Below are 26,786 nucleotides of genomic sequence, written 5' to 3'. Positions count from 1 at the left end.
AATTAATTTAACTTTCTAAGGGACCACACATGTGTCAAACTACGTATCTAAGTGGTAAAGAGTTAAAGTCCCTACGAGACATGTTGCACATCTACTCTTACCAGTCTGTTTTTAACTGCCGTGAAGACGTCCTTCACCCGCTGCCTGTACTGGGCTTCCAGCTGCAGATCCAGCGTCTCCTACAACAACAAAGATGGAGCATCAAGTATGGAGGATCATTGTATTGTCTTGTCAAATTATGTGAGCGGTGGTCTAATGGTAGGACGCTGGCGTAGGGATCGAGAGGTCCCGGGTTCGAATCCCGCCCTGACCACTGGAATTTCCTTGAGCAAGAAATTTATCCCACATCTGCTCCTCTCTACCCAGGTGTATAAATGGGTACCTGTGAGGGATAAAAGTCAATGTTCCGTGGCTGCAAACTGCGCCGAATGTAAACGGACGACTGATATCCCAGTGATCGGGGGGCAAATGTCAAAGTCGATTGAATATGTATATAGTAATCAGACTATAAACACATGCATTTGAATAAGTACGAGCAGAGTTCTGGGAAAATGGAGCTTAATGCATATTTTTCCCAAAATAAGGGGAATTGTACACTCAACTTACCTTTTCTATGGGTTAATATCATATTATCTAAATGGAGTCAAACGTATTAAAAATCTTAAGTCCTTCTATTATGATGTTGTAATTTACTAGGGATTCTTCTAGCAGTTAAAGAGGGAATTATGTCCTTATTTTACTGGGGAAAGCAGCTGCATTTCTAACGAACAATGATAAATACAAGACCCGTTCTCAAACCTGTTTGGCAGTGTAAATTATGGGCACAGCCTGCTGAGTGTCAATCTTCTGTGTTATGGCTGCTACCTGAGAGTTGTACGTGCTCAAGGCAGTGTTGAGAGGATTCTCATACCACTGCACGCGCAGATTCTGCAACAAATGATGCATCTCACTGCTTTAGTTTACAATTGCATTCTTTGAAAACTTCGAATATAAATCAGAATGAAGGCTCCAAATGTAGCACTTTGTCGATGTATGTCATAATTGTGTACAATTTTATCATAACCCAAGAGGCAATAACTCCCTAACACAAGAGGGCCATGGGCCCTAAGGCACTAGATTATTGTGAAAAAGTGCGAGCTGATTCATACAGATTGGACCAAACGAGTAACTTCTAAAGTATTTACATGTTGTGATGTGTTAACTCAATCTCAATGGGAGAAATATTCTCCATCCCCCCCTAGTGTTTTTCCCAGGAGGGCAAAGGGGCATGGCGCATTACTTTCAAAAAGGGCATTTTAGCGCGCAGTTTAGGCAAAAAAGGGCAAAAGATCAGAATCAGTTGTGGAAAACATAACATATAAACAAGCACATTTATTGGTAATAGATGTATTTAGCTTACTATGATTTATATTAATATATTTACCTTGCAATTTACATTTAAGTTCCATGCTGTTTCAATAAACTGTACAGCACGACAAACATAATAAAGCAATATATGCATATGATTCTGAATATACACAGATCCACTAACATATAATTGAAACCATGTTTGTCTTATCCCATTTTCTAACAATAATCTTGACAGATGTTTTAAATAACATTTCCAGTAAATTGATCGCTAACAATATGCAAACACTCGTTTCCGTGACATACATCCACCGAGTAGATTACAAATAAATAAATAATGTTGTTGCTATCTAAAACATTTTTATGCAGCGTTGATTAACACAGACATTTCATAAATTCCTTCTAAATGTATAATCTCCATCGTTAATTCGATCGTTTACAACGTTATTTGCCATTTTTGCCGAGTCACAATTTAATTCTGTATAGTCCGCCATGTTGATAAAATGTCAAATGATGTAAGCGACAGGTGCGCATAGCAACGTTAAATCGTATACGCGATTCGCATTTTGTTAAATCAGTATACGTCTCAGTAATTATTTTAATATTTAGATCTAATTATGTTACAGACAAAAACGATAAAGAATAAATTTGTTTGTGATTTTAAATGTAATTATGCGTAAAAATATATGTTTTGATATAACTGAATAATGCATGCAATGCACAATTGCCACGAGAATAACATCGAGTTTTTCATCAAAAGTCTCCGAAGTTATGATTTTATCGTGGAGGAGTACACATTGCCGACCGAAAAGTGCATTATCGATTGATACTGACACGGGGTTATTCACGCATGACTAATTCACAGTTTTGGAGCAGTCAGTTTGACTACCTTTAAATCGAGCACTGTTATATATTAAATCTACTCGATTTATGTACATGTGTAGTCGATTAGACGTTAAATCAAGCACAGTCCGAGCGTCACAGACAATCAAGGAAGCTGATTTTGCGGACCAAGTTAGATCGTAAGGCAATAAAGATGTTATCGATAAGGGCGCGTGGCAAAATTTGCCTTTGAAAAGAAGGGCCCGTGGTGAAATTTGCCTTTGAAAAGGGCAGAGTGGCGATCCCGGAGGGCGGCGTGGCTTTTCGCCACGCTAAAATGGCCTGGGAAAAACACTACCCCCCCCCCCAAAGCCATGTTTTTCAATGGACAGACAGAAAAAAATCATTTAAATTGCACTAAAACTTCTGAGTTAACAAAGTTTAATTATAGCCATTTTACAAATATGCAATTATGCCCTGCACCCTGACAGCCATGTTTTTTAACACACCAGAATCATTTTAGAACTCAGCCCAGATATCATTAGAACAAATGTTCTGACCAATATTGGCCAATAAATATGTCTTCTGGAGTGTTAACAAGGTTTTAGCCATAAAAGTGACAATAGCTGTCAGAAGACAGTGGGCTCGACTATTCGAGTGCTTGACAGTATAACGTAAGCCATTATGGGAAAATTGTTCATACTCAATAAGGTCACGGTAACATAATCATATTCTGAGTGGAAAAGGCCAATAATTGAATCATATTGATTGATTCTTTTCTCTCTTAAAAAAAAATAAAATAATATATATATATATATATTAGCATATCTTGTATAACATGTCTGAACTTTATTGCTTTATACAATCACTGTGTTGTGTGATCATATACATGTTTACATTAAATGTATGATATTGAATTAAAAAAAAGAATCATATTGATTGCTTATGTTTTATAGAAGTTATACTTTATAGACGACTTTGAGTTCAGGTATATTTTCCACAATCTATTGAACATTTGTAAAGACATAAAACAAAACCAATAAGATTTTATTTCAAGTTTGATAGCAATAACAAGGGTGGGATGGTTGGATGGATGGAAGATCCTTCAAAAATAAAATAAATAAATATTTGTTGTTTTTTTAACCATGTTTCAAAAAAAATCTTTTTGGGTGTGTGTGTGGGGGGTGGAGAGGGCCGGGGGGTATAATGTGGGGGTGTAGTCATTTATAAGATGATCTCTCATATATAAGAAAAAACAAGCGATGTGTTTGTGAAACACTATGTCCCCATATATTTGACCTTTGACCTTGAAGGATGACCTTGACCTTTCACCACTCACAATGTGCAGCTAAATTAGATACACATGCATACCAAATATCCAGTTGCTATCTTCAATATTGCGAAAGTGTACATTAAATTAGCGATTTTGACCCATATATTTGACCTTGAAGGAAGACCTTGACCTTTCACCACTCAAAATGTGCAGCTCTATGAGATATACATGCATGTCAAATATTAAGTTGCTATCTTCAATATTGCAAAGGTAATTGCAAATGTTAAAATTTGCACAAACAAACACACAAACCAACCAACCAACAGACAGGGCAAAAACAGGGGGGGGGGGAATTCTTGGGTGGGGCGTGGGGGATGGTTTGGGTAGTCTAGAGCTGCAACGATTCACCAAAAGGTCATTCAAAGGTAAAGTTCAAATTCTACTTGCCAGGTACAGTACCCTCATGATAGTAAGAAAGTATTTAAAGTTTAAAAGCAATAACCTTGATACTTTAGAAGTAAAGTGGATCTTTAATAAAATATTCAAAGTTACTAAGACAAAAAAAGGCCATAATACCGTTAAAATGCCAACCAGAGTTACATGTATGCAACTTGCACGTACAGTCCCCTTTCAATATTTAGCAAGTTTTCCAAGTCATAAAGAATTGCTATGATTCTTATGGAGTAAAGTGGACCAAAACACAAAACTTAACCAAATTTCAATTTTCTAAATAGAAAAGGGGCCATAATTCTGTCAAAATGCCAGTCAAAGTTACAAAACTTTGCCTGCACACTCTGCTTATTATATTTAGTAAGTAATGCAAGTATGAAAGCAATAGCTTTGATACTTTAGGAATTAAGTGGACCTAAACACAAAACTTAACCAAATTTTCAATTTTCTAAGTATAACAAGAGCGCCGCATGACGGAGCAATATACGCCCGATTCGTGTGCCATTGGAGATGATACACTGATGATTGATGTATTTGTTTTGGAAATAAGCAAAAAAAACAACAACAACTTGAAAATGCACTAATTGACCCTATGACCTAGTTCTTGACCCGACATGACCCATATTCGAACTTGACCTAGATATCAACTAGATGCAACTACTGACCAAGTTTGGTAAAGATCGGATGAATACAATTTGAATAAGAGTCCGGACAAAGTGGCGCTGTTGAAAATGGACTAATTGACCCTATGACCTAGTTTTTTACCTGGCATGACCCATATTCGAACTTGGCCTAGATATCAACTAGATGCAACTACTGACCAAGTTTGGTGAAGATAAGATTTATACAATTTGAATTAGAGTCCGGACAAAGTAAAATGCACTAATTGACCCTTTGACCTAGTTTTTGACCCAGCATGACCCATATTCGGACTTGACCTAGATATCAACTAGATGCAACTACTGACCAAGTTTGGTGAAGATCGGATGAATACAATTTGAATTAGAGTCCGGACAAAGTGGCGCCGTTGAAAATGCACTAATTGACCCTATGACCTAGTTTTTTACCCGGCATGACCCATATTCGAACTTGGCCTATATATCAACTAGATGCAACTGCTGACCAAGTTTGGTGAAGATCGGATGAATACAATTTGAAATAGAGTCCGGACAAAGTGGCCCCTTTGAAAATGCACTTATTGACCCTATGACCTAGTTTTTGACCCGGCATGACCCATATTCGAACTTGGCCTAGATATCAACTAGATGCAACTGCTGACCAAGTTTGGTGAAGATCGGATGAATACAATTTGAATTAGAGTCCGGACAAAGTGATGCCTTCCGCCCGCCGCCCGCCCGCCCGCCAAGGGGTTTCACATAATACGTCCCGTATTTTATAAGGGCGTATAAAAAGGGAAAATAATTCTTTCAAAATGCTTGATAACAGTTGTCTGCTATTGTTTATAAATTGGATTCATGTAGTTTACGAAGTATGCAAAATATAAATGCAATATGTCAAGGAACATAGACAATATTTGAGGTGGTACGCAAACTTAAACATCCCAATGCTCAAGTCGACGCCCGGGCGAGTAGGATAGCTCCACTATATATATTTCATATATAAAAGTCCAGATAAAAATTATCGACCCTCTGTTGGCCATGTTTTTCAACCAACCAAAACCATTTTCAAACTCGTTGAAGATATCTTTGGGACACATGTTCTGACCAATTTTCATGAAGATGTGACCTCCAGACTGTTAACAAGGCATTAATTAAGCCATATACGGTAACATGCTCCGCCGCCTGGTGGCAATGTCTTTAGCCATATACAGTAACATGCCCCGCCCCCTGGTGGCAATGTCTTTCAACAGACCGAAACCATTGTCAAACTCATTCAAGATATCATTAGAACTAATATTCTGACTAAGTATCATGAAGATTGGGCAATGAATGTGACCTCTCGAGTGTTAACAAGGTTTTACTATAGCCATTTAAGGAAAACTGCCACGTCCCTTGCTAGCTATGTTTTCAACCAACCAGAACCTTTTTTGAACTCATCAAAGATATCATTTAGACACATATTCTGACCAAGTTTAGTGAAGATTGGACAATAAATGTGGCCTTTATAGAGTGTTTACATGGTAAATGTTGATGAATTGCCATTGATACATGTATGATGATCACAAAAGTTCACCATGAGCACCATGTACTCAAGTGAGCTGTAACAAAACTTACACAGAACAGACATGACTTTAAGAAACGTAATGGACGGAACATTTGTGTAAACAGAAATGGACTATTGGATTCAAGGTGTATAGGCTACATCCTATCAATACTTTTCTTAAGGATGATGAATTTTCCCATAAAATGAAACCAAATCTCAAGTAAGACCATTTCCATAACACTAACATCATGTTATAATTTTTGTGTTTCACACAGTGCTATCTTTTGCTACATTTGAAGGTGCCTTCCCTGCCCTAGAGTCTTGTACAAAAACTTTGGATTCAGACATCTTCAAATACGTACCTCTGTTTCTTTATCTATCATGCGTCCCCAGCGGATGCCCACTTTAGAGACGAGGAAACCCGCAACAAAGAGGATAACACCCCGCTCAAGCATCTCGTGTACGCTGACCAGCTCCTTGCCAAGGAGGAACCAAAACGAGAACAGCACAAAGGAATAGCAGCCTGCAACACCAGCACACAGGCAGATGTAATGGGGGCCGTGTCGTGACAAAATAGGTCTTATAACATATGCATTAAGCGTACCAGCCTGCGTGCTCTGGTCAGGACCTACCTTCTCTGTTTATTGCGAGATTTGTGGTCTCACCAGCTGACAGGGTAGCTCCTGACCAAATTGCAAGCCACAGACCTGGCATGACCCTTGGCATGAATGATATGACAATTGTATGTAGCAAGAATCACTGAGCAAGCAAGACTGAGTTTGGTAATACATTTAAATGTGTTTTTCATGTGGTAAAGATTAAATGTGGATTCCATGTGGTAAAGATTAATTTCAAAACTTCCCATTTAAAGCACCCATATTTAACATACTTATTTGAGGCTTGAGGTGGCACAAGCTGTGCTCTGTGAAAAGGGGGTTTAATGCATGTGAGTAAAGTGTCCTCTCAGATTAGCCTATGCAAGCCTCACAGGCTAATCAGGGAAAAAACTTTTTGCTTTTATGATATTTTTCTTTTAAAGAAAGTGTCCTCATCTCAAAAATCCAATTTAGGCAAAAAGTGACTTCCCTGATTAGCCTGTGTGGACTGCACAGGCTAATCTGGGACCACACTTTACGCACATTCAACCCTCTTTTCACAGAATGCGACTCATAATGAAATAGTATCTAAAGAGTTTAAACTTGGACACGATAGATATCATGGGGCTCAACTAGAATAATGCCCTACTTAAGTATGGGTCAGCCACTTACCTGAGACCCCAAGCCTTGGGTAGAGGTTCATGAACCATCTTGTGGGGATCAGGTAGAACTGGTACGTCTCGGGGATGGTCTCCCGGGTCTGAAAGTGGGGGTAGTTCTTAACATCGCGATCTGGTCCAAAGAAGACCTCATTGGCTTTCTTCCAGTACATGATCTTCTGTGCCAGAGGAAGCTGCGGCTGTAAGAACTTCGGGAAATCCTCCTCGTTCTCATAAACCTGCAAGAGAAACGCAACAACTTGTTGATTAACTTAAAAATAAATATTTTAACTATAATTCCAAAGATTTTAGGGGTAACTTAATCTCATAGTGACTTATTTGTCAAAAGTGATTGAATTGTTATTCCTGTTTTGAAATGAACTAGTTTAAATTTCACCAATTATTTATTCCCGTATGGGATAAACAGAAATAAATGTAACACTTTGCCTGTTGCAAATTATTATTTCTAATACAGTAATTTTTTTACAAACTGCCATAAACGAGTCCTGGGACTTAATGACTTCCAAATGTACAAGTCCAAACATTGAAAGAACGAGTCCAAATATTTTTGTTTACAAAACATTAAAGCAACCCGTTACAGGCGTTTGTAAAACTGGCTTCTTTACACTTAAAGCTGTTGAAAACCCGCATAATGATTGTTATTATGATATTCTTCAATCTTAAAAATTAAATTTTGTTAGAAATCTGAATGCATCATTGGGACTCACATAATTTGAAAATTTGCATCCTCACTGATTTTTGTGAGTCCAGGACTCGGGACTGGCAGGTAAAAAACACCACTGCTAATATTCTGCTATAAAACATGTTGAACATACACATGACAATAGCTTTGTTACAGATTCACTTCTTACTTTAATGGATCAACTAGACAGGGCTCGACACTAATGGTGGTCCGTTGACCCGGGCTCAGTAAAAAATAGTGAGGACCAGTGAAACTAGAAATTTGGTTGATCCGTCAGACCAGTTAAAAATCCTGGCCAGCTTATTGTGAAATACTGGTGGAAAGCTGTTTTCATCAATAAAACAACTTTATATGTTCATAATAAACCGATAATTTCATAATTATTTTATGGGCCGACTAAAGAACGGGATAAAAATAGCAACATATTGGAAATTTCAATTTTTCTAGATGCCCGGATGACAAAAACCTGTTGTCCCATCAAAAAATCGATTTGCAATCTGCAAATGTCTCCCGAAAACAACTCCGGACTTCGCTGTGATCGATACACAAATTAACATAAAATTCTAATCGTTTGGATCGAGAAATGAACAAAATGGTATTTATTATTTTGAAAAAGCAGCAATAATCAGCATTTTAGCGATCTTAATACCATCAGAATATACTTTGTTTACCGTAAGAATTGACGGAGGGCGCCGAATAATGTTTTGATATTGCGGGAGAGTAAATGTGCGTATTTTCAAGATTACTAGTTTTTCAAGATTACAAGTTTTCACGATGTGGAATTTCATTCCGGGGGTGGTTGAACCTACGCCTAAAAAACCTCAAAATAATGAAGAGAAGCTTGAAGTACAGCGAAAATATGAAAGGGATATTGAGATAGTTTAGTAGATAGTATAGTTTACATTGTGGATAGTCCGGAAAGTTAAGTTGAAATTTAGGTAAAATAACAGAGAAATTGTCGGACCACTTGAAATCTTGGAGGACCAGTAATTTCTGAAAGTTGGTGGTCCTTTAAGTCAGTAGGTAAAAAAAATTTGTGTCAAGCCCTGCTAGAGGCCAAATGTGCTTGATTGGAAATTCGTGGCTCAGATACAACATAAAAGTACCCCAGGTACGGAAGATATACTAAAACAAATTTTCTTAAGTAAAATTCATTTTAATTATTAAATACTTACCTGTTATCTCTAGCTTACCCCTTTTCAAGGGAGTTATTTCATCCGGAAAATATTCAAGCGCTGGGAATCGTCCACCTCTATAAGAATCCAAATCAGGTTAAACATAGTACAATGCAACCTAACAGGAAATCAAGAACCACAACTCATCTTTCCTTTACGCAAACATAACAAGAGTGCCAAACTGTCACAAGATACGCCCGTTTTAAGGCTTTGGACAACTTGATAACTTTAAAATGACCCATTTTTGAACTTGACCTACATATCATCTAGACACAACTTCTGACCAAAGTTGATGAAGATCTGATGAAAACTACTTCAATTAGAGAGCGGACACCATGCTAAATGATTGAAATGCACTAAGTGACCTCGTGACCTAGTTTTTAACCTTGCATGACCCATATTTGAACTTGACCTACATGTAGATATTGTCTAGACACAACTTCTGACCAAATTTGGTGAAGATCGGATGATAACTACTTCAATTAGAGAGCGGACACCATGCTAAATGCTTGAAATGGTTTAAGTGACCCTGTGACCTAGTTTTTGACCCGGCATGACCCATATTTGAACTTGACCTAAACATTGTCTAGATACAACTTCTGACCAAGTTTGGTGAAGATCGGATGAAAACTACTTCAATTAGAGAGCGGACACCATGCTAAATGCTTGAAATACACTAAGTGACCCTGTGACCTAGTTTTTGACCCGGCATGACCCATATTCGAACTTGACCTAGATATTGTCTAGATACAACTTCTGACCAAGTTTGGTGAAGATCGGATGAATACAATTTGAATTAGAGTCCGGACAAAGTGGCGCCGTTGAAAATGCACTAATTGACCCTATGACCTAGTTTTTGACCCGGCATGACCCATATTCGAACTTGGCCTATATATCAACTAGATGCAACTGCTGACCAAGTTTGGTGAAGATCGGATGAATACAATTTGAAATAGAGTCCGGACAAAGTGGCCCCTTTGAAAATGCACTTATTGACCCTATGACCTAGTTTTTGACCCGGCATGACCCATATTCGAACTTGGCCTAGATATCAACTAGATGCAACTGCTGACCAAGTTTGGTGAAGATCGGATGAATACAATTTGAATTAGAGTCCGGACAAAGTGATGCCTTCCGCCCGCCGCCCGCCGCCCGCCGCCCGCCGCCAAGGGGTTTCACATAATACGTCCCGTATTTTATACGGGCGTATAAAAAGGCGATGAGCGGGGTGGGAGGTGGGACTTACCGATAACAGGTAAGTATTTAATAATTAAAATGAATTTTACTTAAGAAAATTTGTTTTAATATCATAAATACGTTACCTGTTATCTCTAGCTGATTTTGCAGCTGCGGCGGGAAGGTTCGCATATTTTTTCCCATCACAGCAAAACCCATATAGAGGGTTTACAGCCAGAAATAGTAGAATCAAGTCCTCTTATAATCTTTGTTAGTACAGTATAGTACTTAATTCTCGGATGGCACCAGTGTACTTACGCCATAGAAGAAACTACAGTTTGAGCCACTACAAGAGGACCCAACTTATACAAATTGTCTTGTTGGCACTCAAGAGAACGAAGATAAAAAGAGGAGAAGGTGGTCGGATTCCTCCAGAAAGCAGCTTGAAGCACTTCAGATAGTGGGGTCTGATTAATATAAGCCCACGAAGCCGAAAGAGCTCTTAATTCATGCGGTCTTATCTTAAACAGGGATAAATCCCTCGATGAAAGAGAAGAATAAGCTTTCCTTATAGTCGAGGCTATCCAACGAGAAATAGAAGCCGCAGACACATCGCCCCCCCCCTTTTAATGGAATGAAAAGTCTCTTGCGAGAACCTCGAATAGACTTTACCTTTTTAAGGTAGAACTTCAAAGCCCTGACCGGGCAAAGGAGTCTATCATCATCTTCATGTCCACAAGTTCTAGATAGACTTGGAACTTTGAAGGGTTTGGAAGCCATAGAGGGGAGTTGATTTTTAGCAAGGAATCCTGACTGACACAACAATGTAACAGAACCATCAGAAGAGTCAAAACGAAGATGACTATCCTCGATAGAAAGAGCATGAATTTCACTTCTCCGTTTGGCTGAAGCCATAGTAAGAAGGAAAACGGTCTTCCATGTTAGGAATTGTAATGAAGCCTGATCAAGAGGTTCATAGGGAGCCTTAATAAGGGAACCAAGCACACAAGCTAAATCCCATTTAGGAGCAAGTGTACGAGATACAGGACGACTAAGTTCCATAGCTCGAACAAGTTCTGAAATAGCTGGATCAGCACAGACTTGTGAAGACTTAGTGAAAGCCAATGTATGCGAAATCATAGATCTGTATCCTTTGATGGAACTAAGAGAAAGTTTCTTATCATCAAAAAGATAAATGAGAAAATCCGCTATTCGTCTAGCAGAGGGATTGAGGGGATTAATTTTCCCTCGAAAACACCAATTGGAGAAGAGTTTCCAACGAGCATCATAGACTGCTCTGGTGGATTTTCTCCTTGCTGAAGCAACGAGGGTTGAAGCCCTGACAGAAAAACATTTCTTCTGCAAAGATTGCCTGATAACGGCCAGACGTGTAAGTGGAACATTTTTGGGTCCGCATGTAGTCTGCCGCTTTGAGACAGAAGATCTGACCTGTGAGGAAGATTCCTGGGATAATCGTACAGGAGACTGAGAAGATCGTTGAACCAAGATCTTCTGGGCCACCAAGGGGCAATCAGGAGTATCCTGCAAGAGCTCACCCTGATTTTCCCCAATATTTGGGGAATTAGAATGGGTGGGGGATAGGCGTAAGCGTCCAGTTGGTCCCATGCGAACGAAAGCGCGTCGATTGCCCACGCTGCTGGATCGTAAACTGGACTCACATACAGAGGAAGTCTGTGATTGTGTCTGGTTGCAAATAGATCGACCAGGGGATAACCGAACTTGAAAAAGATCTGGTTGGTCACTTCTTGATGAAGTGTCAACTCCGATGGAAGTAACTGGTGTTTGCGAGACAAACCATCTGCCAGGGCGTTGAGGCGACCTGGTATATATTTTGCCAGCAGATGAATGTTGAGTGTTTTGCAAAGAACAAGTAATTTTCTGGTTTCCAGATACAGGGATTGAGAATGTGTCCCCCCCTGTGCCTGGATGTAAGCCACCACAGATGTGTTGTCTGTTGACACCATCACACAAGAGTCTCGAAGATGTGATTGGAAATGAGATACAGCTAGAAATACTGCTCGCATTTCTAGATTGTTGATATGAAGGTGAGATTCCTGATGAGACCACAACCCTGAAATTATCAGACTGAGAGGTTCCAGGTGAGCACCCCACCCTTCCTTGCTCGCATCCGTTATTAGATATAATGACGGTTGCGGGGGAAGAAGGGGTACTCCTGCCAACAGAGTCTCCTCGTCTAGCCACCACTGAAGATGAGACCTTAAGGAGGGAAGGATTGGAATCTGTGTTAATAGATTGCCTGGAGACCATTTCCAACAAGCTGAGAGATAGTACTGAAGAGGACGTAGGAAGAGACGTCCCAACTGCACAAAGTCTGCTACTGAGCTCAGGATACCGTTGAGAGAGAGGAATTCTTGAGCTGTTATATGAGATTGGGACAAAACCCAGTTGACCTTCATCAGAAGGTCTGATATACGTTGAATAGACACTCTGACCCGATTGATGTGGGTCAAGAAATTCATTCCCACAAACGTAATGTCCTGTGAAGGAATGAGGTCTGATTTGTCTGCATTGAGAAGGAGCCCTAACGAGAGGAGCTCCTTCCAAGAGAATTCTAGGTTGTACAGAAGCAATTGACGATCGAGCTGGTGTAAGAGCCAGTCGTCGAAATACTGAAGAAGAATAATCCCGTGAACTCTGAGGTGTGATCCGACTGCCGACATTAGTTTGGTAAAAACTCGTGGGGCTGTCGCCAACCCGAAAGGCATAGACCGGAACTGGTAGACTTGGCCTTGAAAGGCGAATCGCAAGTACTTTCGGTAGTTGGGATGTATAGGAACATGGAAGTAAGCATCTTCCAGATCCAAAGACACCCCCCCCAGTGCAGGGGTTTGATGGATTCCCGTATGAAAGAAGGAGTCTCCATTTTGAAAGTTGGTTTGAGGAGATACATGTTGAACACTTTTAAATCTATTACTGGTCTCCAGGAACCATTTTTCTTTTGAACAAGAAAAAGACAACTGTAAAATCCTGGAGAATAAGGATCTTGAACCCTTTCTACCGCCTGTTTTTCCAAGAGCCCGAGAATGGACTCTGGAATATGTGGATGCCGAGATACCAGCTCTATAGGGACGCGAGAAAGTGGAGGCCTTTTTTCGAATTGAAAAGTCAGGCCTTTTGTCACAAGAGAATGAACCCATGCGTCTGAAGTAATTTGAAGCCATCGATTTGAGAAGTGGAAAAGTCTGGCCCCGACTGGTATTTCCGGCATCGGAGGTTGTGGCGGTAGAAAGGGAAGGGACCTAGGGCTGATAAGCAGGAGGTGCGCCCCTGCCGGTAGAAGGTTTGAAATTCCTCTGTCCCGGCTTGGGTTTGCCCTTTTTCCCAGAATCTTTATTAGAAGACTTGTGTGACAAAGAAGGTCTGTTATAGGAAGACTGCCTATTAGGACCTGACCGTGGATTAAAAGAAGGCTTTTTAGAGAAAAGGTTATTTCTCTTAGCCGTCTTGAATGCTGGAACTGCTGGTGGCCTAGAAGCAGGATGCTTAAAGACCCCTTGGCGTTGTCCAGAGTTGTTTCTAGCTAAAGAAGCATGAAGTTGGTCATCCTTGTCAGCTGTGATTGCTTCTTGTATCCTTCCACCAAAAAGAAACCCTGATGTGAGAGGAGCTGTTCTGAGCGAGTGCATACCAGGTTCCAACAGAAAATCTTTAGGTAAAGAAGTAAGGATAAGATCTCTACGAATCCTTAGCATCTCGGACATTGAAGAAGCAGAAGTGTGAGATAAGGCCAGTGTGGTCCGTGAGAGATGAATTAACAAATCACGGAGTTCCTCCGGAACAGATTCCGACCATTCACACACCATTTGTAAAATTGTCGCTAGCATGAAGTCAATTTGGTTAGTCAAACCTAATGATCTACGTTCCCTCATTTCCCAAGTTTCCAACATTGAAAACGGAACAGAAACTGAATTGGAACCACTTGGCATTACAAGAGATAGCTTGCTTATGTCCGGATCTGGAACCGGAAGTTTTGAAAAATCCAACCCAGATGTTGCATGTGGTACAGGAGGTTTGTAACTTTTACTACCTTCCTGGTGTTTTGGATCAGCTAGTTCCTTAGGAATTTTCCATGTTTCTCCTCGTTTTGGAATAGTCTTATTAGCTGATTCCAATGATTGAAGAACAGATAGAACAGTAGAACCAATGGGAAGTCGTGGGTCAGGACGAGCCGTCGACTTAATAACCCTGTTGGGATCAAATGTACGAAAAAGTTGTTCTGTCACAGAAATCGTCGCATTTGAAGACAGTTCAGCAGGTCTTGGACAGTAATCTTCACCAAGAGTACGAAACATCAGTTCATAGATCTGACCAATCGGAGCTAAATATTGATCCGTCTCAACATTAGATTCTGCATCTGAATCAGCCTCACTCTCTACAACACCAGCGGTTTGTATAGAATCAGCAGGAACAGAAGTGAGAATATCTTGTACCGGATTGTAATTGTCTGGTAACAGCGAATGATCATCCCCGACGTCAGTAAACTGATAATGTAAACCGGAAGAAGGTAAATTATCAGCATTGACCGGTACAAAATGTCCCGCCGAATTCTGTATCCATAGTGTATCAGGATTCGACAGGGTAGCTGAAGGGGGTACACGACTAGATACTGTAGATGATACCCGTGGTGTTGACACTGACGCCGTAGTAGTGAGATGAGCTCCTGAAGATGCAATACGTGTGGCAGTCAACGTTGGAACCGACACATTTGGCATGGAAACATGCGATTCCATAACGGAACACGATGGTGAACGACTATACGTATGGTAAGTCCGATGCTGTCTACGTGAACGTTGCCGACGTCCTCGTTTCCTGCAATGTCGAGTTCTGGATCGGCTGCGCTGTCGAGATGTGGATCGGCTGCGATGAGATCGAGATTTTTTTGGAATACCGTCTCCGTGAGTGACGACGTGATCGCTTATGAGCGCCGCGACGATGATAACTGCTCGACGAAGAAGAGCGTGTCCGATGTCCACTCCTTGATGAAGACGATGTATTTGACGATGAATCAGATGTAGAAGAATACGCCGATGATGAAGACCGAGTTCTTCTTGACCGGCGATTGGTGTTATCGGTGGCAGGCCCAACTGATGACTGTTGACCGGTGACCGGACCGGACCGGTGATCAATGACCGGACCGGACCGGTGACCGGACCGGACCGGTGACATGACCGGACCGGACCGGTGACATGACCGGTGACCGGACCGGTGACCGGCCGGTCATATTATGATCGGTTACGTCACCGGCCAAAGACCGTAGAATGGCGGCTGCCATGTGGTCTGACATTGATCCAGTCATTCCATGATCAATGTCGCCGGTATGCATGGTGTGAGTCATAAGATCTGTTGACGATCGACTGACAACAACACCATCTTGCCCGGTACCCAGTGACTGACAAAACCGCTGGTCATCCTTGACCAGTGGAGTCACCGGGTAATCAACGTCGGATGGAGGTTCGTTGCGTTTGCGGCTGATCGACGTCCTCCGGCGACCTGCTTTTGTCCATACGTCGTAAGCCCACAAATCGCAAACCGCACATTTGTTATTAAATGTGCAACCGGTACATGCCAAGCAAGTATCGTGGGAATCCCACCTTGCTTTGATATGACCACAAGAACCTCTATCCTGTAAGTTCATTCTGAAATAAAAGAAACAGAAAGAACCTACAAAAGACAAATTAATGATTATAAATTCAAATAAAAAGTTAAACCACAAAATGTAAACACAAAGAACGCTGTCCAATTGACCTCAATTACTTATTGGGGAATAGGCACGAATTCCTCGTGGTTCACGTGCTCATGACGTCATGTACATGAGCGACGATGCAAACAAAGAAACCCAGCAAAAGCAGAAATATGACAATTACTGCAACAAAAAGTATAGAAATATAAACCGAATGATACAAATAAAAGATAAATAAACTTTATCCTTTTAAACTCCGCCAAAAACACAGTGAAAAGAACACATAAGTCCTGAGCCAAAAATAGGCGTGCACATGGTTTTATCCGGAAAGGAAAGATGAGTTGTGGTTCTTGATTTCCTGTTAGGTTGCATTGTACTATGTTTAACCTGATTTGGATTCTTATAGAGGTGGACGATTCCCAGCGCTTGAATATTTTCCGGATGAAATAACTCCCTTGGAAAGGGGTAAGCTAGAGATAACAGGTAACGTATTTATGATATTAAAACATACCTGGGAGTATTGAGGCTACATTAGTTGATGCCATATAAAACATACCCGGGAGTATTGAGGCTACATTAGTTGATGCCATATAAAACATACCTGGGAGTATTGAGGCTACATTAGTTGATGCCATAACATACCTGGAAGTATTGAGGCTACATTAGTTGATGCCATATGGCTCATTTTTCCAAATCAATTTTGTTCATATTTAAATCACTTTTCTGTACAATGGCCTCTTTATTGTCGAAACTCATACTCAAAAAGAATGTTGAAGTAGGTTTTATTCAAAGAAAATTTGGCTTCGTAATTTGGTTGGGCGTTCTACAACATCATAATAAAACTGGGGTACATTCTAAAATAGGACAGGTGCCTTTAAGAGATTGATCTGTACCCGAGGTACATTAAAAGTATACTTTAAGAGTACCCAGGAAACTATATAGTTGTACCCAAGCCAAAAATGACCAATCGAGCGCCAGTAGTGCAATTTATCATATTGACCTCAACGACTCCCTCGTCTTTCTTCACTGGCAAGGTGGCCCCAGAGCGAACCAGCATCATTGGCCTAAAATGTAAATTTTTGTAGACAACAAGACTCATATTTCCTTTTCAAAGTAGTCTGAGTGAGTCATAAATCTACATTATGTGGAATGTGCAAACTGAAAAGGACACTCGTTGCAAACATTTTCCCTGTGTATTAAATTGGGTTACCAGGCCTTTTCCTGGTGTGTCTGCAGGTCTGTTAAACATAACCATTCCCAAACTGACATTTTTTGAGAAAGGTTAAAGTTTTGGGACAGACACACACAAACAATGACAGACAGACAAACAGACAGGCCAAAAACAATATACCCCCTGATCATTCTGGGGGCATAAAAAGCAATATTTTTTTAGAAAGAAGTGTCTTTTATCCCATTTTCAACGCAACATTGACGGTATAACACCTTATTGAATATACTAGCCTGTATTCAATCTTGAGGGATATACCTGTCGTGTGCACGGACTACTTTTTACTTTACCACTGAATGATTTTTCATAAGAAATAAAGTCGAGAAAACTTTAGCTTCAACATTATACGACCTTCAACATTTAAATCTAGTCATATGAAATAATTTTTCGCCATCCGTATAATGAATCAGCTGATTGATGGCTTCATAAAATGACATACTTATTGCGTCATTTTCCCCAAAATGTTTTTGACGATTTATTATAAACGCGACTTATTTTACATGTACATGTACTGTAGATCTATATCAACATATTTGATTTGTCAATTTATCACATTTTCCTTATTTCGTGTAATGTGCATTGTTTATAATCCATGCATATACTTTTGACATTTAAGAATGTACAACAAACATACAAATATCGCACAATTCATAAATAATCTGCAATATTTGCCTTTCGATTTAATTCACGTTAGGCATAGAGCTGTGTAAAGTATAAGATGGTAAAAATAGAACCACACTGGAGTTCATAGTCCCATTTTGTACACAGGTATTATCCACTCATTTATCTGTTGTGTAATGGAATGTTTGCAATTCTTTGTGTATTTATATATTAAACTATTTTCTTGTACAATAAGGGCATTTACCATAGACAAATAAAACATTGTGCAAGTTTAAACATAATTATGTTTGTATGCAGAAATCTGCAAATGCAACCGAGTTTACCAATGACTATTATTTGATAAACTGCTCCGGTTCATTGTAATACACATAGAGTACATGACGTAGTGTGTGACGGACAAGAAAGTTTATTTAGTTCGTAAACTCATTTGAATATAGTGATAGGATGGCATAAAGGTCTTTATTTAACTATGCTAAAATAATTATTAAAGACCCTAGATGCAAAATCGTCAAATTATTGAGTTAAATGGATTATTAGATGGATTTTAAAGGGTAATTAAAGGCAAGATACTAGTTCGAACGAGTTTTGGTTTTTGTTTGTACTTTTGTCGTTCCCTGTTCTCAGGGAAATGATTTTAACAAGGGCGCCATTGATGCATCGGATCACACACGGCAAACCCATAACAATTTATAAACAAGAGGGCCAAGATGGCCCTAGTTCGCTCACCTGAGAGGAGTCGGTTCATTCAATCTTTACCAAATGTCAAACTTGACCTAGATATTATCCAGACAAACATCCTTGTCAAGTTTCATCATTATTTCATCTGGGAGTCATGATCAATGTACCTATGAAGTTTCATGATCCTAGGCGTAAGCATTCTTGAGTTATCATCCGGAAACCATTTTTCTAAGTTGAGTCACCGTGACCTTGACAGCCATTGTGTGAACACATTTTTTGGCACTGTGACCTTGACCTTTGACATAGTGACCTGATAATCAATAGGGGTCATCTGCGAGTCATGAACAATATACTTATGAAGTTTCATGAACCTAGGCATAAGCGTTCTTGAGTTATCATACAGAAACCATTTTACTATTTCAGGTCACCGTGACCTTGACCTTTGACCTAGTGACCTGAATATCAATAGGGGTCATCTGCGAGTCATGATCGTTGTACCTATGAAGTTTCATGATCCTAGGCATAAGCGCTCTTGAGTTATCATCCAGAAACCATTTTACTTTTTCAGGTCACCATGACTTTGACCTTTGACCTAGTGACCTGAAAATCAATAGGGGTCATCTTCGAATCATGTTCAATGTACCTATGAAGTTTTATGATCCTAGGCATAAGCATTCTTGAGTTATCATCTGGAAACCATTTTACTATTTCGGGTCACCGTGACCTTGACCTTTGACCTTGTGACCTGAAAATCAATAGGGGTCATCTTCAAGTCATGATCAATGTACCTATGAAGTTTCATGATACTAGGCCTAAGCGTTCTAAAGTTAACCTCCGGAAATCATTTTACTATTTCTGGTCATCGTGACCTTGACCTTTGACCTAGGGATCTGAAAATCTATAGGGGTCATCTTCGAGTTATGATCAATGTACCTATGAAGTTTCATGATCCTAGGCCTAAGCGTTCTTGAGATATCATCCGGCAACCATTTTACTATTTCCGGTCATCGTGACCTTGACCTTTGACCTAGTGACCTGAAAATCATTATGGGTTATCTGCGAGTCATGATCAATGTATCTATGAAGTTTCATGATCCTTGGCATAAGCGTTCTTGAGTTATCATCCGGAAACCATTTTACTGCTTTGAGTCACTGTGACCTTGACCTAGTGACCTGAAAATCAATAGGGGTCATCTGCAAGTCATAATCAATGTATCTATGAAGTTTCATGATCCTATGCATAAGTGTTCTTGAGTTATCATCAGGAAACCATTTTACTATTTCGGGTAATAGTGACCTTGACTTTGACCTAGTGACCTGAAAATCAATAGGGGTCATCTGCGAGTCATGATCAATAAACCTATGAAGTTTCATGATCCTTGGCAAAAGCGCTCTTGAGTTATCATCCGGAAACGATCTGGTGGACGGACAGACCGACATGAGCAAAACAATATACCCCCCCTTCTTCGAAAGGGGGGGGGGGGGCATAATGAGAAAACTGCCCCCCTCCCAGCAGCCATGTTATTCAACTGACCGGAACCATTTTTGAACTCAACTCTTGTATCAAGAAAACAAATGTTCTGAGCAAATTTCATGAAAATTGGGCCAAAAATGTGACTTTTACCATGTTCACATGTTTTCACTATATAAATATAGAGAAAAATGCCCCGCCCACTGGCGGCCATGTTTTTTCACTGATCCCAACCATTTTCAAACTTGTCCGAGATATCAATAAAACCAATGTTTTGACCAACTTTCATGAAAAGGGCGAAAATTGTGACTTCTAGAGTGTTTACAAGGTTTCTCTAAAGCCAAATAGGTAAAACTGCCAATATACATATAGAGAAAAATGCCCCGCCCACTGGCGGCCATGTTTTTACACTGATCTCGACCATTTTCGAACTCGTCAAAGACATCAATTGAACCAATGTTTTGACCAACTTTCATGATGATTGGGCAAAAATTGTGACTTCTAGATTGTTTACAAGGTTTCTCAATAGCCAAACAAGGAAAACTGCCCCGCCCACTGGCGGCCATGTTTTTCAACGGATCGGAACCACTTTTAAACTCAACCAAGATATCATTAAGACAAACATTTTGACAAAGTAACATGAAGATCGGGCATAAAATGTTACTTCCTCAGTGTGCCGAGATTTCATTGGGACAAAGCTTCTGACCAAGTTTCATGAAGATGGGACAAGAAATGTGGCCTCTAGAGTGTTTAAGAGCAAATGTTTACGGACGGACGGACGGACATACAACTGACAAAGACCAGTCACAAAAGCTCACCTGAGCATTAATTTAAGACTGAATTAAAATTATTGGTAAGGTTATTAGATCTATTTATGTTAAATGTCACGTTGAAAAAAATCAAATGGGATAAATAGAATACTAGGATAGGCGTTGAATACAGAGAAGTTTATGTTGCTCGGCTCGAACACAGAAAGCGCTTGCCAAGGCTCCCGTTCCAGGCGTTCTAAGCCTCGCAACATAAACTTCTCTGTATTCAACGCTAACCTAGTATCCTCCATATGATTGTTATATCTCAATTTTATTTCAATTGCTTCTTACAACATATGCAACAATAACTTATATGATTTTCTTCTTCTAATTTGAATTATTACAAAGAGTTACATTAAATGACATTTCCCTAAATAAGTGGACATTTCTCCAAAAAAATCCCAATATTAATTTTTTTCCCTAAATGGCCAGGAAAAGGCCTGGGATATCCTTCCCAAGTGACACCCTTTACTTTATATTTGAGACATCTGAAATATACATAAAGCTGGATGTCAACAAATATCAGTTGAATGAAAATGAGACTGAACTGACCTGAGTTGAGCCAAAGGCTTGGCAAGCCCTGAAAAACAAACAATAACAAATATTATTCATGCATATATGAGTACATATATATGTATCAATATTTTTAATTTAAATATTAATTTGTTGTTAAGGAAAAGTTAACAGTCTGCCACTTGGCCATCTGTTCTCATACAGTAAGTGGTGTATTTTATACATAATATACGCAATGCCACAAAATATAACGTTAACAACAGAACTCTCCAAATTATTAAATAGTTTAGTGTTTAGAACACTTGATAATTTTCATGTTTTTAAATCGACAAAACATGCATATAATGGATATTTTAGAGCATGGTACATGTTTAGTTTTACTGTTAACTGGCAAATATCATAACTACAACAAACATTTACCATTCTGAAACAATTATCTTCTATTTTGTCAATTTACCAAAAAGTAAAAAGGTCCCATATCATAAAAGTATTATAAAATTCACAAGTGCCACCCTTAAAATTTCCAAAGTGAAAGAAAGTTGCATCAATTTTGTTATAAAATTGTGCATGCTTGCACAATGTTTTTTTATGTAGCCAGATTGATTCTAGTAAATGTTTTAGCCAGGTTGCTTTTTTTATTTACAACCGCTTAACATTAGACTTGTGTGGTTTCATACTTAGGTTTAGCAAAATTGGTTAAAAATTGATGGAGAAATGAGCTTTGCAAATGGCTGGTGTGCAGTCTCCGCAAGTCATGGCCGGACAGACAGACATGTCCTGTAAAATTGTGAAAGGTCTAATTTACAGGACAGCCAGTCTGGTAAAAAAATGAGAACGAATTTGTTGTTTTGTCCATGATTTTTATGGCTCTAAAAGTTTTCCGTGTTGTAAAAGTATTATATTGTTACGCTCCTTTAGTGCGCTCCTTATCAATGGTGGTAAATGTTTAACTCAAAGTCCGATTCAACTTCAAACAACTTTTATTCAGTTTCCACGAATAACTCAACAAAATGTTATATTTCCAACAACAAGATGACATGCAACCTTAATTAAGGTTTTACAATACTTTCAATCTTGCGACGGTAAACTGCGCGTCAAAAGAAGATGATATTTTACAATGAACATTACACTCGTAAACGGGACTTTGCCGAATTTAAGGACCAATGACACTTGCCAACGATCATAACCAAAATAGATTTAATACCTTAAATAATGCTCAAGTTTAATAAAAATATGTTAAATGTTCGCTTTATTATCTGCTTACAAAGGTATTACTGTTATTATAAGTTACTTAAATTACTCACGAAAAAAAAAAGTACCTTTTTAAGAAAAAAATTGGCGTGGATGTTGCCTGCATTAAGATTTTGACTAAAATATATCCTGTGACCAAAATTTGGTCACTTTATGTAGCCGCGGCGTTCCACTTGTGACCAGAAATTGGTCACTGCGACCAGAAATTGGTCACTGTGACCAGAAATTGGTCACTGTGTGACCAAATATTGGTCACAGTGTGACCAAAAGGGGTCACAATAACTGCCGTGACCAATTATGGAACACTTATAATAATAAAATAGACTTTAAATGACAAAACAATTTAAAACATACTATATGAACTAAATAATGACCGTACGTCTGCTAAAAAAGGTGCAGCTTTCTTACCTCAAGCTTAAATAAAGCGCAGGTGAGATTTATGTTTACGCCGCTGTGTGTTGTTATGCACAAATTACCCACAAGTCGACATTTCAAGATGGCGAACAGTGGAAAAATCACATGCCGATTTCTACTGAACATTACAAATAACAATACAAATAATGAAGATATTCGTATAACGTGCATGGATTAGCGAAATATGTGTACTCAACTTTCACGGAGTTATTTTAAGCTATAAACATTCAGTGTTAAACATAGATAATTGAAGTAAAAGTGTGTTTACGAGCGGACCGTTTTCAAGTCAACTTTACAAGAAAGAACAGTGGGAGGATTCTTGGTCAAAAATGGTAAATTACAAACATGGTTTGATTTATATGTTAGTGGGTCTGTGTATTATCAGATTCATATGCATATTCTACGTATTATGTTTGTAAAAACACCAGACCAACCGAATGTCACTGTACACAAAAGTATTTAAAAGGTTAACAATTTTTGTACTTAAAAACCAGCTCACTACAATATAAATTATTATCCTAACACCGTTCCAGCCCCTGTGTGGGAAAGTGGCAGCTGATGCAGGTAGCCTGTTGTGCTAAAGTGAGTTAACTGTGAAGTGTAACCTTGAATTACGCTTGGTCATTGGCAGCTAGGGTACTACTTTAACGTACCCTGGGTACAGAAAATATACAAACACATACCCGGCCTATTTAGACTGTACCAGATTTTTGGTAAAGTAGCAGCTGATGCGGGTCAGGGCCCTCAATCTATCAAAAAGTCCCCCACCTTAAAAAATTATTTTTTCCCCCAAAAACTAATTTTTCCCCCTCAGAAAATGAAAAAAAAATCACTGATTTATATTTGAAGATGGACAGTTTTTCGCACACTGAACTATGTATGATTATTTCGTGCTAATGGAATTGGTTGTATGTAACACAACAACCAGACGATCAAGAACGACCGGAAGGTAGAGGTCAAAACAACATCATGTCTCATTACAGCAAGTCTTATTGCATAAAAATCAACAGTAAAACATTCGCTAAATGTAAAAAAAAAAAATCTTCTGTTCAACAGTCCTTGCCCAGTCAGATGCAGATGCATTTTGTTCCACTAGTACTATTAGACATGATGCTAGTTAAGATGCCATGTTTGTTGATATGGCCTTGGTATGATATTACACTTTTAAATAGGAGCATGGATCTTTTATTTTAATTTATTTCAAGAAACGATGTTTAGGATAGTAAACTGCTTTGATACAGTTCCTGTTCTTGCATTTTTTTGCTGTAAAGTAAGTTCATGTATGAAAGGTAGTTCTTCTTGAATGCTCTGAGCTTTTATGAGTACATACGTACAGCTCAGAGTTCTTCCTTGTAACCCATTTTTTAATAAAAAAAATTATGTCTCACATATGTCTATAAAATCGAGTTCAATCAAACTAATACATTGTTACAAAAAAAATACCTGTTACAATTGACATCATTTTGCGTGTATTTTGTTGATAAATGCTCAAAACATAAACTTTATAACAAATCGTTTATGGCAGAAGTTGTGAATTGTCGATAAGAGTAAAGCAAAAGAAAAGGTTACACTGCACAAATTGTTTTCACCGTAGTATCTGACGATTTGATCTTATGGTAGCAGTTGAAATTGTAGTTAGTATAACAGTGTAGTTTGAATTAGGACACATTCTTATTTATATTCTCGCTGCGATCTGATAATTGGCAGAGTCCATGCTTTAAGATACAGCATTGTAGAAACAGTTATTGCGCTGTATACAAATTGAACTACAAGATACAAGATACAAACTTTTATTTAAAGTCGGTTTACAGTAGTAACATTTTAACATTAGCTATGTATAGCTATTTACCGACACAATCAAAGGCATAATGGTCCTGTACAAGGCATATATAAATACAAATCAGATTTGGTGTTAGTAAAAATCCACATGCTAATAATTAATAGCTATATAAAAATAAATAATAGATCTATATGCACATATAAGATACTACATGAAATTATTCTAGTAAAAAAACACAACAAGGAGCTGGCACTCATAAGTAAAAAAAAAAAAAAAAAAAAAAAAAAAAAAAATTGACATGGTAAATAAAAGTGATGAAGAGATTATTATGTAGTTTTAAAATTTAGCCATGAGTGTTTTAATAAAAGAAAGTGATATACAGTACAGCCAAAGCGGCACAAACATAATCCGCGGCTACGCCACGGCCAGATTATTAGTCCGCGGCGGCCGAATCGTGTGTTCACGCGGCGTATCGCCGTGGCACTCGGCATCGATCCGCGCAACGACGCCGAGTCTGTATTAACCTCGCGTACTTTCGCGGAGTAAATCCGCCGCATACGTACGCGGCGGATCGAGTGAAAAGATATCCACCTACATGTACATACATGTATGTGTAGCGTGGAATTAATGACGCGCAACTGTTTATGTTTCGTTCGATTATCATTATTATATTTGTAATCCGAAACACACTTCAGAATTTAAATGCTAACGCGTCCTTTGGCAAATTCTAGCGTCAAATAAACAGTGCTAAAATATCCTTTGTTTCATAAAAAGCGCGCGAAAATTATGCAGACATGTAGAACGTCGTTTGGAAAGTTTGGGTGTATTTTGTGTTGTATAAATACATGAACATCACGTCAGGCGTAAATCGCGTGTTCAGTAGAGAAAAAAAACGCCCCGATTAGACGTTATTTCACCATCTCTATAAATAGTAACAAATGCCCAAATGTATTTGATACTTAAGGAAATATCGAGAATGTTTGTGTATCGTAAATATTTACCAGCATTTGCTTTAAAACTGGAATATACGGGATTATCGGGTAATTAGTAGCGATATTAACTGTATAATATGAACAAAATAAAACGTGTTTATATACGCATATTCAAACAATAGTTGTAATAAGCTGATAATTAACAAAACTACAAATACGTCGTCACCGTCTTGATTATTGATGTGGCTTCAAACTGCTAATTTTCTCAGCTAAAATATAATAGCGGAATCAACATGCAATTAATTTATAAATCCACCATATGCTGGAGCCTTGACCACTTGTATGTGCGAAAACATAATTACGTGACCTTGTTTATGTGTGAAATACATACGCTACGGGCGGGAAACAAACTTAATAATTGGCCAGACACATTAACTATGCTTACATGTATATGCTAATACAATCCGCGCACAATACATTTATTATGATTTTAATTATAATTATAATTGTTCTTTCAAAATTTGTTTACTACATGTAACTAATAATTTAAAAAAAAAAAATCATGATCGCATCGACTCGGCATCATGTCGCGGACCGCGGCATGCCTCGGCGGACAGATGCGAAGTTTCGCGGCGAAATGCGACTTGCCGCCGCATACTGACGCGGCTTCAACGACTGACGCGGCATCGACTCGTTTCGCCTTGCCGCCGCGGATCGCGAAATACGTTTGTTCCGCTTTGGCTGTTCTGTATATGGATTGAAAAAACATAATTACTAATTTAAGAAATAAAGTTAAAATATTATTCTACCATATATTTAACACATAAAAAGGTATGTTGAAAGTCTATTTTACTTGACAGTGGTCAAACTTACATTAAATACTCAGTTTCCTTACATTAACAAAGTACAATCTCAAACTGAAAATCCGGATGTAGTGTTGGGTGTTCTGAAATACTTAGTACGTCTACCGCCCTGTTATGTACTCTGCTGAGCAATGACAAAG

At 38.8% G+C, this 26,786-nt stretch overlaps 1 protein-coding gene and 1 long non-coding RNA gene across 2 annotated transcripts in view; both read right to left on the bottom strand.

Annotated features, from left to right (window-relative positions):
- LOC127850025 (ATP synthase subunit b, mitochondrial-like) overlaps positions 1 to 26,786 on the bottom strand; it is a 51,019-nt gene that overhangs the window by 6,956 nt on the left and 17,277 nt on the right. Inside the window, exons 2-7 of the mRNA XM_052382765.1 lie at positions 21,446 to 21,473; positions 17,087 to 17,150; positions 7,324 to 7,549; positions 6,418 to 6,578; positions 799 to 927; positions 102 to 179 (exon numbers count right to left, since the gene is read on the bottom strand). Coding sequence (XP_052238725.1) covers positions 102 to 179; positions 799 to 927; positions 6,418 to 6,578; positions 7,324 to 7,549; positions 17,087 to 17,150; positions 21,446 to 21,473 — 686 coding nt within the window. The remainder of the gene's footprint in view (positions 1 to 101; positions 180 to 798; positions 928 to 6,417; positions 6,579 to 7,323; positions 7,550 to 17,086; positions 17,151 to 21,445; positions 21,474 to 26,786) is intronic.
- LOC127850034 (uncharacterized) lies at positions 9,595 to 10,322 on the bottom strand. The gene is made up of 2 exons (XR_008035003.1): positions 9,882 to 10,322; positions 9,595 to 9,724 (listed from the first exon to the last, which is right to left on the bottom strand). It is a non-coding gene; the product is annotated as an uncharacterized LOC127850034 (long non-coding RNA).

This window comes from Dreissena polymorpha, chromosome 11 (genome assembly GCF_020536995.1).
Source record: "Dreissena polymorpha isolate Duluth1 chromosome 11, UMN_Dpol_1.0, whole genome shotgun sequence".
Classification (NCBI taxonomy): Eukaryota; Metazoa; Mollusca; class Bivalvia; order Myida; family Dreissenidae; genus Dreissena; species Dreissena polymorpha.
This window is presented reverse-complemented; position numbering and strand designations above follow the sequence as displayed.